Source organism: Pseudoliparis swirei, chromosome 1 (genome assembly GCF_029220125.1).
Source record: "Pseudoliparis swirei isolate HS2019 ecotype Mariana Trench chromosome 1, NWPU_hadal_v1, whole genome shotgun sequence".
Taxonomy (NCBI): domain Eukaryota; kingdom Metazoa; phylum Chordata; class Actinopteri; order Perciformes; family Liparidae; genus Pseudoliparis; species Pseudoliparis swirei.
In genome coordinates this window covers 15100452-15116437 of record NC_079388.1, presented here as the reverse complement: position 1 = coordinate 15116437, position 15986 = coordinate 15100452, and the positions used below count along the sequence as shown (strand labels likewise).

Here is a 15986-nt window from a genome sequence, read left to right as displayed (position 1 = left end):
TGCGCTACCTGTTTGACTTCCGCCTGCAGGTGTCTCAGCTGGACGCACTGCTCCAGGTGCCTGCGGTGCTGCTCGGCCGCCAAGTCCAGTTCTTGCTGCTTCTCGTGGAGAAACTCCAGCAGATCCTGAACCCGCGTCGCCATGTCGACGTCCCGGTCACACAGCAGCTCCACGCCTAAAACAAAAAGGGCAAGTCACGCTTCAGCGTTCGGACCCGAAGGACCTGAAGTTCTGACTGCGATTGTAATCAACTTAAAATACTCCCCGACAGTCTTAAATAACACTCATATTTGCATTAGTCTTATAAAGCAACATCTCATCAGTATGTGTCCATAATCCACGTGACATGATGTAACAGGTCTTTGAGCTGTTTTAGAGAGCACCTATTAGCATGTGGGATCACAGGTGAGTTATAATGGTGAGTGAGTGGGTGCCTCTCATCACAGACACTGACCGCATCTGACCCGAGACACCTACACAGTAGCCAGCGCAGAAATCTGTGCAGCAACAGAAAACAGGAGCTCCGCCCTATTTTAACCCTCCGCTGAACGACGGGTGACAGTCAGACATCTCTTCACTTCTACTTTACAACAGTTGAGATTCAGTAGCTTATAGTGGCAGCATCAGGTAAAGTAGCGTGTTTGCATATTTGAGAAGACGTTTTAAGACCTGAAAACAATTCTAAGAAAAGAAAAAAGGTATTTCCAACTGGACTGAAATAAAGATGATCAAACTGCAACATGAAGGAAAATAAACTCGAGGAAGGTGATTGTTAACGCTGTCGAGAGACTCGAATGTCATTGGTTCTTTCAAAGATGGCGGGCGGGGTTCTCACCAGAGGCCTGGACTTCGTTGACGTACTGCAGCAGCTCCTGGCCCTGGTGGATGACATCGAAGGTGAGGTTGTTCATGGTCAGGGCTTTGTCGGCGTGGTGCTGCAGCCTCTGCTCGGCCAGCGTCAGGTCCTCCGTGTCGAACTCGGTCACCTGACCCGTCAGCTCCTCGTTCCACGACTCCAGGTCGGAGATGATCTGAGGAGGGGCAACAAGACTCCACTTTTCAGAGGCCACAACCACTTTAAGAGTGTTTTAACAATGCAGAAAAGCTTCCCGACTGTGGCACACGGACATATTGACTGATGCAGTCACGCCGCCTCTCTGTGTGTCACGCAGACTCACGTCAATGGCGTCTCTCTCGAAGATGCGCAGCTGGAGGAAGAGCTCCAGTTTGATCTTTCTCTCCTGGAAGAGCTCCTCCATCTGGGCCTGGGCCTCGTCCAGCTGCTGCAAGACGCTCTCAATGTGGTTGATGGAGCTGTTGTGCGGCGTCTTGTTGCTGGAGATGGCAGAGTCCCTGGAACAGACACAAAATAATAGTAATAATAATAAGCTTAAGTTTTGAGGAGCAGCATTGTGCACTTAGAAAAATAAAGAAGCTATGAAGCGAGGGGCACGACGCCAAGCGAAGCTCGCTGCTCTCACCGCCGGCAGCAGCTTGTTCAGCGATGTGGCAAAGCAGCGGAAAAGTTGAAAAGTTAAATTAAGTTGTGGAAGATTCTGCCCGAAGAGAGCAAACACAATTTTACCTTCGACTGACTTTTTATGATAAATTTTTTTATTCGACAATGTTTCTCTGTTTTCTTCTATAATAAATTTATTTTTTTTTCTTCGCAATTTTTTTTATTTTGTCTTAGTTTTCCACCTGTGTCTGTCCTCGTCCTAAAAGTTGTACTTTTCTTTTCATCCAACAGGTCATGCGTTTGAAAGGATTAGCGTAAGTTAGTTAGTTAATTAGTTCAGTATTTTTAACCTCCGTTTCTTCCTCCAGAAACTACATCAAATGTCCACAAGATGTCCTATAATGTTATCATAGTAGCTATTATTAAATCTACTATCCTTGTGTCAAGATAAATCCTCTAGTAGATGCATATTATCTTTTTTTAAATTTTTTAAAAGGGATTTAACAGTTTAACAAACTCTATCCAGTATTTTTATTTCCTTTTATTCAATGTTGCTTTTTTGTCGTCTTTTTGTTGCACCAGAATAATTCCATACTTCAAAAAGCTTTACACAGATAACCTGCGGTACATTGGTCAATAATGTGTCGAGAGCGTCTGATATCTAAATTCTAATAAAAAGGCCAACAACAGAATAACACGGGTGAACGTGAATGTGGAAAGTGAAACGTGTCGCACAGATTCTGATTCAGACGCACACGCGTGTGAGGCATGAACACACAAGACACCCGTTATCGCAAAATATGAGTCAGCAACGACAGCGGAGGTCAGGCGGCGTGGCTTCAGGTGGATTATGCAGCGTGAGAGATGCACTCGCACACTCAAATGCATGTCCACGAACGCACAGTGACACACACACACATGCGCAAAAGGTGTGTAGAGTTACAGTTGCCTCCCGGGGAGACTGCCACAAAATTAGACACGCTTATAAAAGCAGACTTATGTAAGAATTCCCTGTGGGGCCAATACACCAGGGAGAGAGAGGTGGAGAAGAAGGTAGGGTAGAGAGAGAGAGAGGGAGAACGAGAAGGAGAGATAAGGGGGTGGATGAAGAGGGAGGAAGAAGAGGGACTGGAACATCCTCCGTGTAAAAATAGAGTTGTAGAAGGAGGGTCATCTGCATCCACCTCTCCAACACCTCCTCCAATCAGCTCCGCTTTTCATGCATCTCAATATTGTCTTTTTTTTAAATGACAGACTTTTTGTGTGCGTCTAATTTACATATTTACGTCACACATACATTTCAATTCCAAATGTCTAAACTACGGTGCCAGAGCTCTATTGATCCATGCTTTACATTTGTATCGTCCTTTATTGATCTGGTTGACTGGCAGATACACATCAGTTGTTTTGTGGGGCAGAATCCAGATCATCTCCAGGATGATTTTAGAAAGTCTGCACAGCAAAAAAAAAGAAAAGAAAAGAAAAAGACAGGGTTCCTCCAGACGCGGCTCCGCCCGGCCGCTCTGGCTAGTTTGTCTGGTGGCGTTTCTCTTTTCTCGGGCGAAAGCTTCCTCACAAGCGTAGCCACGCAGCGGCACCTACGTCGTTACCACAGCAACCCGTGCAGCTAGGTCGGTGATGTCTGGACGACACACATCCGATATCGGATCACTTGCAAATAAAAGTGCGCCAGTCTGCGTGTTCAAGAATTGATTTGAGAAACACATCCGTCTCGCCCGCGCGAGGCCGACCTGGCCCCGACGGTCATGTGGTTGCTTGGTTCTCTCTCTTTAGATATTAATGATTTAAAGAAGCGGTCGGGGTCAGTTTATCAGTTTTACTCTTTAGTTGCCTTGAATCATTTTTCATGTCTACTAATTTGTAGGTTTTTATAAAGTTTTAGAGTCTACAGAGAAGAAGAAGAATGCATCCACAGTTGGCGCGCACGCGTTAAAACAATGAACACGTTCCCCTTGTCGCCGGGTCCGGTAATCTCTACCTGAGCTGCTGGATGAGATCCTCTCCCTCCTTGATGACGTTGACGGTGACCTGCAGCGTGGTCTGCTGCTGCTGGCCGAAGCGTTTGATGAGGTCCTGGACGGCCTCCACCGACTCGGCGTAAACGTCGTCCAGCAGCTCCTTCTGGAGCTCCTCCAGCCACGTCCACAGCTGCAGGAGGACATGGCGTTGGTACGGTATGCATATTGTTTCTACAGCACAACAGTGTTCTGGTACCGGCGGCTTGTACAACACTGAAGGTAGACTTGTAAAAACACACATCGTGTGATGGCTCACACTGGTCCGCGCCTCCTAAAACCCTCACCCTGGTCACATGACCCTCATTCTAGTCACATGACATCTATTCTTCAGTCCATCCTGGAGAGGGATCCTCCTCTGTTGCTCTCCTGAAAGTTTCTTCCCTTTTTCCCCCCCGTGAAAAGTTTTTTTTTCTATTTCTTGGGAGTTTTTGCTGCTCCGATGTGAGGTCAAAGGTCAGGGATGTCGTCTGTGTACAGATTGTAAAGCCCTCAAATTTGTAATTTGTGTTATTGGGCTACATGAAATAAACTGAATTGAAATTCACTGTGTCACACACTACCACGCAGACAATCGGCAGCACAAAGTTGCCGTCACCTCTGCAATTACGAAAAGCTGTTTGATGACACCCACAGAGGACAGCTCGGTGACCGCCATCCCTCGAGCCTCATCTCAATATTCACCTTCACCTAACTCGATGACGCTTTCAACCTCTTCCCCCAAATGTCCACCTCACTGTGACTAACTGTATAAAAGCAGAACACACATTCCATTTGATCCGATAATTACTTCCCTCTTATTCAAAAGAGCTCTGTAGAAGCTCTCATCCACACAAGCACACAGCCCACCATCCACTCCAGCATTGAGTCACCCTCGCTGCCTGCCTGCCTACCTCTTTGACGTGCGTGTGGAAGGCGACAGACATGTCCAGCAGGACTTTGCGCTGCTCCACGCGGCGAACAAAGTCTTGGATCCTGTCCTCGAGTTGGTGGGCGGCCTGGTAGATCTCCTCCGGGTCGCACTCTCCCGTCTGGGCCAGCTGCTCGGCCGCCTCCAGCAGCTTGTCCGCATTGGTGTACGTATTCTACGCCGAGAGAGAGGGGGGAGAAAGAGAGCGAGGGCTTAACCCACGGCGACGATATGAAACAAGTAAAACATATCTGGAACACGAGTGGAGAGAGAGAGAGGAAGAGCAGAGGCGCGGAGAAAATGAAAAACAGGATATGGAGGAGACCTGGTGGCTGATGGAGTCAGTGTGATAGGAGAGTTAAACAGAGATAACTAGTGAGAGGAAATGGAGACGGAGAGTGGGTGAAGGTATTATAAAGAGGAAGAAGAAAGACGCTACTGACTTTTTTTTCTCAAACTGAGCTCAGAGCTGCCGTTCTGGGCAAGTATTCCACATAATTGTGTCAGTTTAAGCGGTGGTGGAGATCCGTTACTTATGTGAAGTGCCAAAGAAATATTAGGCAAGTATTAAATGTTCCCTTCAACCACCCTTTTAGTCTTATTACACTCTCTTAAATGTGTTAGGAATAATAAAATAATACATCATCGAGACTGTAATGTCATTTACAGGAACATCTGCATTAAGTGTTAATGCCAGGCTATTACCACATGTGGTATTTTGGGTTAATGCTTTACGAGGTAAAGCAGCATAAATGAATAAGAGTTATTAAGTGTGTGAGTAAGCATCGTCTTTGTAAAGTTTGCTGACATAAGCAAGCTTTGGCTAGACAATGAGCGTTAGCTAATTAATTTACAGACCAAAGCCAAACCCCCGGGGTGTATTGAATTCAGCAACTTTTAATTTATAGACAAAGATGGTGTAATGTATTCTTTTAAAAGTGTACAAGGACTCACGTTGAAATAAAATTGCCTGAAGATATTAAACAACAATTAGAGAAGTACATAAAATGAAGAAAGAAAAACACTATTTCATTGCAGATGTTACGGTTTACTTTCTTGTAGCTGCGATTTAAAAGAAATGTACACTCACTGGGAACTATGTGTTATTTTACCATGAGGGAATCATCTCTGTCAACTCTATTATTGGGGGGAGGGGGGGGGGGTACAGAAACAGTACCTGTGCCACTTCCTCAAAGTCTTCGTGCCGTTTCTGTAGCGCTCGGGCTCGGTGGAGGGATTTTCCGACACCTGTGTGTTTGCTGAGGAAGGCCTCGCCGTGGTTTTCTATCCAGTCCAGCACCTGTGCACCGAGAGAGAGAGAGTGAGATAGAGAGATAGACCACAAAGTGAAACAGGCACTTGGAAATAGGCGACCACGAGGGGGCGCTCTACGGTGGTAGGTAAGACCAGACAAGTGAGGCTCATAATCAAAAGAGTGCGTAAGAGAAGAGCAATGACAGAAATAATGATGAGTGTTGCTCTGCTCAGAGCCGTTTCTCTTTTTCACATTCCTCGCCCCGCACTCTGTCCTTCACAGCGTCAATGGATGAACACGCCGTCTGCACGGGCACATGACCCAATGCAGTTGCCATAGCAACAGTTGCCATGTCAACACACTCAGGAATGCCCGTGATTTTATTTATTTTTTGCGGGACAGAATCATACCGTATTATCATATTGGAATATATTCGAATATGGCGTTCTCACTGCGCTCCTGTTCAAGCCTTTTATTCTGTAGAGAAAACGTACAGTTCAGGCATGTATTTATTTTTCCTTTCCACCGCACCACATGATGAGTGAAGACACAACGTTCCACTTTTTCAAGGACGTTATGAAAGGAAACATGGCTGCAGCTGGGATCAAACCCTCTATTACGAGTAGAATGCTTCTAACCAGTCGGCTACCCTGCTATTTTCAAATGACTGTCTCACCCTCTCAACGTTGTACTGAAAAACATAAATATACGTGTGTGTCTGTGTGTGTGCGTGTGTGTTTACCTGTTGGACGTCCTGTTGAAAGACACAGAGCTGCAGACGTTGGTGCAGCCGCACTTTGCGGTGTTGCCAGATGTTCTCCAGCTGTCTCTGGTGATGCAGCACCTCGTGGATGATGTCCAGGACGTGGTGCACCGCCTTGGAGTAGTTCGCTGTGGCCGTCAGTGTATCGGCGCTGCCCGGGGTCAAAGGTCGCTGCAGCTTGTCCAGCAGGGCTTTGCCATCTTGGCTCACCTGAGGAGGGAAGATTTAGAACATGAAGTACCCACAACTACCACGCACAGCAATTAAAGAAAGAGAAAAGCATTGACAATGAAAATACACGTCCAAAAGTATACAATACGGGACACATAGATGAACAGCGTATAAACTGTGTGGATAATTGCCTGAGAAAACACACTCTTGATGTTGCATTTAGAAATGTAAACAAGGCAATGATAAATGAAAGAGCCACTAAAGGAGGAATTAGTAAGAAACGGTGAAATACTATTTTTTCCCACTGTATAGTTGCAACTCCTTTAATGTCTTTAACGTGGTCACGTGGTGGTCACTCACCAGGGAGGCAGACGAGGGCATCGAATCCAGGTATGAAACTACCAACTGTTGACACTCATGTCTGTGTTTGTATATGTTAAGGTATACTGTATGTGAATATGAATGTTTCTATATTATTGACAAGCTAAATACCGTTATGTACATGCTCAATATACTACACTGTAACACTATACCTGTGTTTATGTACTTTCAACTTGAACTCATAAAAAGTTGTCTATGCACAAGCAGTCAATTATTCTAAATTAAATTACAAGTACAGTGTAGTACTGTGTAGACTTTCGCTAGGAAAAAAGCTATAATGTTGACTTCGCCCTACAAAATGTAATTGCGCCCGAGACAATAAGAGCTGCGCTTTCCAACAGTTTGAGAGAGTGAACTTAATTTCAAAGAGTAACTTGCACAACGGAGAAAGCCTACGACGGTTATTGCACGCGGCGCATGTTCTAATAAACACAATAAATCCAATTGTGACTCTTAACCCTCCTGTTACCTTCGGGTCAATTTGACCCCATTCAATGTTTAACCCTCCTGTTACCTTTATATTTACTAACATATTTTACCCTCGGGGTCAATTTGACCCCAGCAATTAAAACCTCCAGAAAATTATTAGAATTAATATTGTTTTCCAAGTTTAAGTGTGAGGTGCTTTATGTTTGTTTGTTGACTACCTAAATAGCCCTTTAAATATATAAAAAAGTTAATATTTCTTATTTGTTTGACACAGTGAAAAACAGCCTGGGGTCAAATTGACCCCAAAGAACACCGACATTAAACATTGAATGGGGTCAAATTGACCCTAAGGTAACAGGAGGGTTAAACAACGAGGATAGTGCTGCCCATCGCACAGCAGCGCGACTCCTTTCACATGTTCTGAGATGAAGTGTGCCGGTACCTCAGAGTAGGCCGCCGTGATGTGTTCGTACAGGCCTTGGTGGTGGTGGATGGCGTCTTCGAGGTCTTGCAGCTCCGAGGGCAAATCCACCTCGCCGCACGCCTTACACCACGAGTCCACGTTGCCCATGTACTACAGGGGGGGGGGAAGAAGAAGAAGCACACGATTACACAAGCCGCCAGTCAGATGGGGAGCAGTTCACACGAGAGCGTGGAGGTGTTTACGTCCTTGTGCTCTTCACTCGAGTCACATGTAAGTCAGACGTACCAGAGAGTACAAGACACCGCCTGAGGAGGCTTGTCGACACAATTACCGAGCGTATGGATGCAGAACAGCCCTTGTTCATGAGCTCTCTATTCTCAGAAAAATTATACATTTCCGAGTGTTTGTGTGTGTTGATCCAAGAAGTTTCAGTACTCCCCAGTGGGAGGGGAGGAAAACAAAACAATCAACAAGGCCGGCCTCAAATAAATATCACACGTTGAAGGGATCTAATTACTCCCTATTAAACATCCCTCCCGCGGTAATTAGAAAAAAGGCACACGAGTAGAACAGAGATTTGAGATGAGCCACTCGGTATGTGCGGAGGAGAGACGGCTGGGGGTGAAACCTCTGGAAGAACTAAACAAAAAAAATGCGATTTCAGCGCACAAGCTTGAAAGGCTGGTCTGATGGCGGCAATATTCCAGGTCGGAGAAGTCGTACCACCAGCGTTCCCGAGTTCTGCTCGTGAGCTTTTTTCAGGCCATGAATCATTCCATAGTGGCTCCGCTAATGAGCACACACAGAAACAACCGCCCAAAACAAATGCCGTACTTTACATCCCCGCATGTGTGCATGTAAATATATGTTAATGTGATGCATACGTTTGGCTTTCTAGATTTAATGAAGCCAAATGAGAATTCCACATCCCAGAAGGTGTGTGTAGACGTGTCCATGAGCATCCATTGAGAGAGTGAGGGTCAACACCTCGTTTGTTTCCCAAAGGTTCATGAACGGGAGTTTTACTGAATTCAGTTCCCACTGCATGGAGTAGTTCAAGCATTGGGGGAGTTATGTTTATCTACCTTTCTTAGATGAGAATATCAATACCACTCTAATAACTAATATGACGCTACAGCCACTTAGCTTAGTCTTACTCTTTGGCACACAGCTTTTTCTAAGAATTAAACAAACAACATAATAATAATAATTAAAAAGCTTAACACACTCAAGGTCTGGAAAATCTTGATTATTTTCTATATTCTTGCAAACACTGGTGACCAAACATCTATGACTTGGAAAAAAAAACATTTTGATTATAATTAAAGTCATTTTGGTTCCAGAGGATACATATGATAAATGGGTTGAATATATTTCAGTTTAGAAATCTTATTCTCACAAAACAAGCAATTTAAAAAATATCACCTTGGGGTCAGGAATATTTGGAGGACTAATCGAGTCCTTGACTAAATATTCGCATGATGAATCGGTAATTAAAATAAACATTAGCTGGCGCCCTACATCTGTCATTTCGTAAGCGCAATCTGCAACTCGCCTGGTCACATTTCTGGTGGAAGCTGGCCGACATCTCCAACAGCGTGCTGCGCTCATCCAGCGCCGCGGCGAAGGCCTTCCACTCCTGCTCCAGCTGACCTGAGATCTGCTTGATCTGCTGCGAGGCGTAGTGGCCCGACTCCATCAGCCGGTTGCCCACCGACATGATGCGGTTGATATTCACGTATACGTTCTGCAGAGAGAGAGAGAGAGAGAGAGACGGTTAAAGCAGAGGCTTGCTGCTCGCGTTAACTCCCTCTGTGCACACTCTGTCCTCTCTGATAAACATATATAACACATACAATACTACACTCAGGAGTGGACAATTATTATTGAAATTATTTATTTTAATTTAATTATTTAATCTATTTTTATTAGGGCTGTGAAACGATAAACATTTTTAATCGGGTTGATCACAGGTTTTTGTGGATTAATCATGATTAATCACATATTACCGATATTCTCGGTATATTTTGTGAGAACATAGAGATTTATGACAAAAGACGGATATATACATTTATACATTCTTCTATACAATGGTGCTGCAACTCAGCAGTTATTTAGCAGTTTTCTTCCATATGTAACATTAATACATCTTCAACCTAAACAGAATGTTTAACCCTCCTGTTACCTTTCGGGTCAATTTGACCCCATTCAATGTTTAATGTCGGTGTTCTTTGGGGTCAATTTGACCCCAGGCTGTTTTTCACTGTGTCAAACATAAGAAATATCAACTTTTTTATTTATTTAAAGGGCTATTTAGGTAGTCAACAAACAAACATAAAGTACCTCACACTTAAACTTGGGAAGCAATATTAATTCTAATAATTTTCTGGAGGTTTGAATTGCTGGGGTCAAATTGACCCCGAGGGTAAAATATGTTAGTAAATGTAAAGGTAACAGGAGGGTTAAACAGAACATTTCTCTCTTGTTTGTCAACCATTAACTCCACCATGATACAATCTAAAGGCCTCTAGTCTTCCTCTAGCAGCTGCTGAGGCAAACTGACTGTGTGGGTTTTCTTCATGAACTGGGCCGTGATGAAAGGACGGCGGGACACCGCTGCAAAGCTGAAACCTCACCGACACGGACAGGTGGACAGATTGACAAGTGACTTCTTTTTGCTCGGTCGCCGCGGAGCTCTGTGGCGCGAGACCGAGATCGATAAGTGTTAACGCAACGCGAAGAGACAGAAATGACATGCTGCTGTGGAGATACGATCAACAACAGACGTTTAGTTTAATAAAAGAACAAAGACGTGCGATAGAGAACATGTCAGGGGCGGGCCAATCTTTTAATGTCATGCGATCTACCAACACTACGCCGCGATCGACTGGCAGGTCGCGATCGACGTGTTGAGACCCTGATCTACAGGAAGTAAAAGTCGTCACAAGGTTTCGGTAGGTGAACCTGCGGAAGGATCATTACCGATGAACAGACCGTCTGCATGAGAGCGGACAGAGTTCAGATTGAAGTGGTGGATTGGAAGCTCATTTTGCAAGTGACTTTTTTTTCGTCCCGACGACCAACAACAGACAGATTGGAAGCTCATTCTGCGCATGCGTTAAATGCGTTAAAAATAAATAACTAGTTAAACCTGTAATTGAATTAACTGAGTTAACGCGTTATTTTTCACAGCACTAATTTTTATCCTTATTTTCCCTCTTTTTTTCTTGGAATGAGCACCATATGATGTTTGTTGTTCTTTGTGTGTATGAATATCATGTGTATCAAAACGTACAACAGACAAATTGACAAAGAAAGTGACTGTATGAAAATACATATTGTTATTGTTGGAAACTAAATTTAAAAAGTGAGTTAAAAAAAAGGGGAGCAGAGCGATCATTCCTCACACATGTACAGTGGCTCTAGCGGCTGGATTTATTCCTCCTCTCGACGGTTTCATAATGGTTACGTAAGGCCGACTGCGGGGAACAAACAGGATTGCTTAATACCTGGCTGAGCTGAAGATGTGCGAGCGCACCCCGAGCCACGGCTGGTACACACCACGAGAGGCTGAGTTCAATAAATATATGATTATGGAGTGCAGGGTGCTCATAGTCCACGTGGGCGGAAAAGCATTACCCTCCTGCTGCGAATAAGCGTGTGTGTGCATGTGTGTGTGTGTCTTACCATGCAGTTCATAGCGAAGTGGTTGTGCTGGGTCTGCAGCTCCACGGCGTGGGGGTGGTTGTTGCCGATCTCCGTGTAGCCCGCCAGGAACAAACCCTTGTTGTGCATGATCCAGTCGAACATCTGAACAGAGACGCACAGATTAACAAAAATAATGTTAGCCAAATGAAAACTCACACACACGGTGCGGGTTCACCATTGACTTTCACAGATCGTAGGTAAAAACAAACAGCTGGCACTCAGCCGTGTGGGTAGACCCGAGTGTGTTGGTGTTGTGCTGCAGTGTGTGCGGGTAGTTGTCATCTTTCCAGGCCAGAATACAGAGAAATGGACCGCCTCTATTACGAGTATCCTCTCAGGCTCTCCTCGAGAACAAACTTGTGGCCTATGGTGTCCTAGCAACAAGCTCCTACGACTCTCTCTCTCTCTCTCTCTCTCTCTCTCTCTCTCTCTCTCTCTCTCTCTCTCTCTCTCTCTCTCTCTCTCTCTCTCTCTCTCTCTCTCTCTCTCTCTCTCTCTCTCTCTCTCTCTCTCTCTCTCTCTCTCTCTCTCTCTCTCTCTCTCTCTCTCTCTCTCTCTCTCTCTCTCTCTCTCTCTCTCTCTCTCTCTCTCTCTGCGTTGCTGCAACCTGCTTTCTTATTCGATTCCCTCAAACACGGCTCTCTGAATTTTCCCTTTCTATTTCGTGCTGCGGCTGTCATCACCTGAGCCGCCTGGGTGGCAGCCAGAGCAGGTGTCTTTGAACCTCCTCCATCTTCCAGTCGCTCATCCTGAGACGTGGTGCGGTTTTTTACAGCCGTTTAATTAATTTACTTCCCTCGGAGGGAGGGAAGAGAGTTTAAGCCACTGTTTAAAGGGGCAAAACCCTAAAAAAGGACATGGAATCATGAGGTCTGCACACGCAGCATAAATCAATGCCTCTCTGTGGGTGTAATTAAGACGCTGTGTCTATTGGCAGTTGTCGGCCCTGCAGTGATCACCAACGGTGGTTATAGATGACCGCTACATCGCCGCTCATGTCGAATGACACCCCCGACTCCCAACATGCACCGACCTTCTCGGCGTCCTGCTCGAACAGGCGCAGCTGGAAGCACTGGTCCAGCTGGAGCTTGCGGACGTGCCAGGCCTGGTGGAGGTGCTGCCGGGTGGAGTGCAGTTTGTCCAGCAGCTGGGTGACCCGTGGCACCAGGCCCTGGGTGTCCGCATTACAAATCCCACCGCCGCCGCCACCGCTACTGCCGCCGCCGCCGTTGCGGTTGGAGAACGACTCGCTGCTCTGGATTCTCTGGAGCAGCCTGGAGATGGAGACGTCGAGGACAAGTTACTCGGGCGTGAGGTTTGCGGTGATTTGATGATCAAAGCTTTGCATTAATGTGAAATATGATAGATGAGATTTGCGCGGATATATTTTACAACAGGAGTAAAATACAATAAACCAGGGATTATATTCTTGTAAACTACCCAAAAAAAACACAATAACGTTTCAAAAAAGAAATACTAATGTTATATTTAGATTCTAGCCTTGTCGGAAGTGTATTAAGTGTTTATAGGACAGGGTTCATACACATTTTCACAGATGGATTTCCTTGATTTTAAACAACATTTTCCAGGACCAAACATTTTGTGGATTCTCAGTGTATACATGATAGTGGATTATCCCTGAATTACTGTTGCTATGGCCACCGAACTTTTGAGTTGAGGTGCGTTCACTCGCGTCTTTCTTTTAAAACCATATTCATGACCTCAAACTCAGTGTAAATGAACATGTGAATATAAAAAATGTCCAGGACTTTTCCAAAACTTTTGTGATTTATAATTTTAAGGACTTTTCTCTGCCATTTTTAAATTCCATGACTTTTCCAGGTTTTTCATGACCGTGCGAACCCCGATAGTAGCTCTGAGCAAATACACTCGAAGGGCCGCCGTCATAGAGGGGCGGGAACACAACTATGTTCTAATATGGGGATCACGTCCAAGCAGATAGGAAAACATTTGGAAGGTGATGCTTTCCATCTTTTGAGCAAAAGAAGAAGAAGTTTGTATTTCTGTGTGCTTACCTCTGTCCCTCCGTGTCCAGCTCCTCTATCGGGGCTTTGATGACTTTCTTCTTCAGCGTGGCGTTTTCTTCTATCATCCGCCGGGCACCTTCCAGGTCTTGGGGAAAGTCTTTCCTCGACACCGTTTCTTGCATCTCCTCGAGGCGAGACAACATCTGGGTGGCGTGACCAGAGAACTCCTCGAACGCCACACGCACCTTGATTAAAAAATAGAAAAAAATTCAGTAAAAATCAGTGGAGGTACTGGATGTTTTTTAAATTGAAATGAAAAAATAACAAACTGCTCATGATTATAATCATTAAGCATCTTTGAGTATTATGAAAAGCGCTATAGAAATTTGATGTATTATTATTATTATTATTATCAAAACAGAACTGCTGGATTTCAATGCCGATTTAGGGATTTCAAGATTGTGGGATGCTCACCTCTATCCATTCTTCATGGTTGTAGTCCAGGCTGCCGTCGAAGTCCGCCGTCAGCTGGGAGGGGTCGACGACCTTCGTCAGGCCCTCGAGTGACACCATGGTGGTCTGGAGAGCAAGGGTGGAGGAAAAGAAGACGAGGAGAGAGAAAGCGAGGGATGGAAAAGTAGATTTAGGTTAATTTCATTCAATCGAGTGCAAAAACGCTTCTAATCTCCCCGCTGTGCTCACTGCATTTCTTTTAAGCCTTCTCGTGTTGAAGATTCTTTTATCTAACCCCTATTCCCTAGTGCAGAAAAAACAAAAAAACACTGAAACCCGATAACATCTGGCTTTTCTATCGAGCGTGAGAGGTTACGATCGACATCCCTTCCCGGGACAAATGACTCCGCAGCAGTGACAGGTTTCATCGGCTCACACTCCGACGCGGTGGACGCGCTAATTCTCTTACCTTATCCAGCGCGATGCTTTGTGACACAATAAATTAATAGATAATAAATTAAAACAGGGATTTGGACAATTATGAATTATTAACATACAAATATTCAATTATTATGCTCTCTGCTAAGCTAAGACATTAATTACACACACACACACACACACAAACGAGCAGGTGTCCACTTGTTTAAAAAACCTGCACATACTTGCTAGTGTTGGTGGAAAAGGATATTAGAGAAGACATGACCTGCAGGCATGTAACTGATAACTTAATACATCAATGGCATGACTTGCACACAGTGTATCCTCTTCCTCCCGCCATTCAGCACGCTGCAGCTTTGCGCCACCGTAGAACATTATAAAATTGAGCCACCCACGAAAAATAAACCCCGTTTACAGCATCCGTCACGCAGCAAAACGCTCGTTGCCTTTCTGCGACTTCGAAAGTCTCGAGTGCGACACTCGAGCCACCTGTCGACCTTCATTTTGGAGCGAGGTGGAATTAAAATCCCCTCGGCGCAAAACAACTGCAGATTGCGAGATCAGTTTCAGAGCTACAGTTAGGAAATGTCTCCCCGTTCGGTTCGCGTGCCTCCGTGTTTCTGCTCGGCCTCCTCCGCACAACACCCCCACACACATGGCCAGAGACGGACGGAGACGGAGCGACAGCTAGAGCGCTTTGTGTGAGCCAAACAATGCAGAGACACCCTGTTGGCCTTGGGCTGAAAAGCCCAGTGGCCCTTGACTGGGGAAATATCCCCATACGGCTAAGTTCCCCATTGTCGGTCAAGTGAATGGATTTGTCCTCTGAATGGCGAGAGGGAGAATCGGTCGCGGCCTTCGGGTGCCCCGTTTCTCCCACAGGCCCACGGAGCAATTCATCAACAATCGGAATCGAGCTTGCCAAGATGTCTTCTCTCTGCGCTTTGGGCTCGATGCGTCCTTTCCTCCCCGCCTCGATCCAACGGGGGAAAAGGGAGCGAGAGAGGACGGCGAGGGAAAAGGTCCCGACTTCCGTTTCTTCCATCTCCCAAAACACACACTTGCAACGGCAACGCCCGGTGATGTACGCAGCACGCCGGTTTTTAATTTCACACGTTCACTGCTACGGTCGTCCTGGCAACAGTTAGGAGCCTCAAACTTTCGCTGCATCCGACCTTTAGAAATCTCCCGAAAAAACTAAACGTAGAGTACGAGGCCCGGTTGTAAAACACGAATGCGGCGTGTCCAATCGATGCCTGTGTGGCAGGGCAGCATGTGGGTAACTGACCCGCCCGCTGGCTATATTTAACTCTCGCACAATCAATTTGATGTTATCGGACCACACAGGACCTGTGTGTGTGTGTGTGTGTGTGTGTGTGTGTGTGTGTGTGTGTGTGTGTGTGTGTGTGTGTGTGTGTGGGCATGTGAAAAATCAAAAGCTATTTCCACACAAGTGCATCCAATCAACTGAAATAGTCAGAGGCAGCGGAAACAGACCAAGAAACGAGGCTCCGCCCACATTACTGCATACAAGTTATTGTTAACAAACCAGCAAATCATTAGCATACTAA

General features: G+C 45.4%; 1 protein-coding gene across 1 annotated transcript in view; it reads right to left on the bottom strand.

Moving 5' to 3' along the window:
- LOC130193795 (triple functional domain protein-like) overlaps window positions 1-15986 on the bottom strand; it is an 80751-nt gene that overhangs the window by 27790 nt on the left and 36975 nt on the right. The window contains 13 exon segments of the mRNA XM_056414918.1: window positions 9-175; window positions 836-1031; window positions 1179-1353; window positions 3459-3628; window positions 4389-4580; window positions 5583-5705; window positions 6403-6633; window positions 7847-7978; window positions 9384-9575; window positions 11516-11638; window positions 12570-12810; window positions 13573-13769; window positions 13999-14103. Coding sequence (XP_056270893.1) covers window positions 9-175; window positions 836-1031; window positions 1179-1353; window positions 3459-3628; window positions 4389-4580; window positions 5583-5705; window positions 6403-6633; window positions 7847-7978; window positions 9384-9575; window positions 11516-11638; window positions 12570-12810; window positions 13573-13769; window positions 13999-14103 — 2244 coding nt within the window.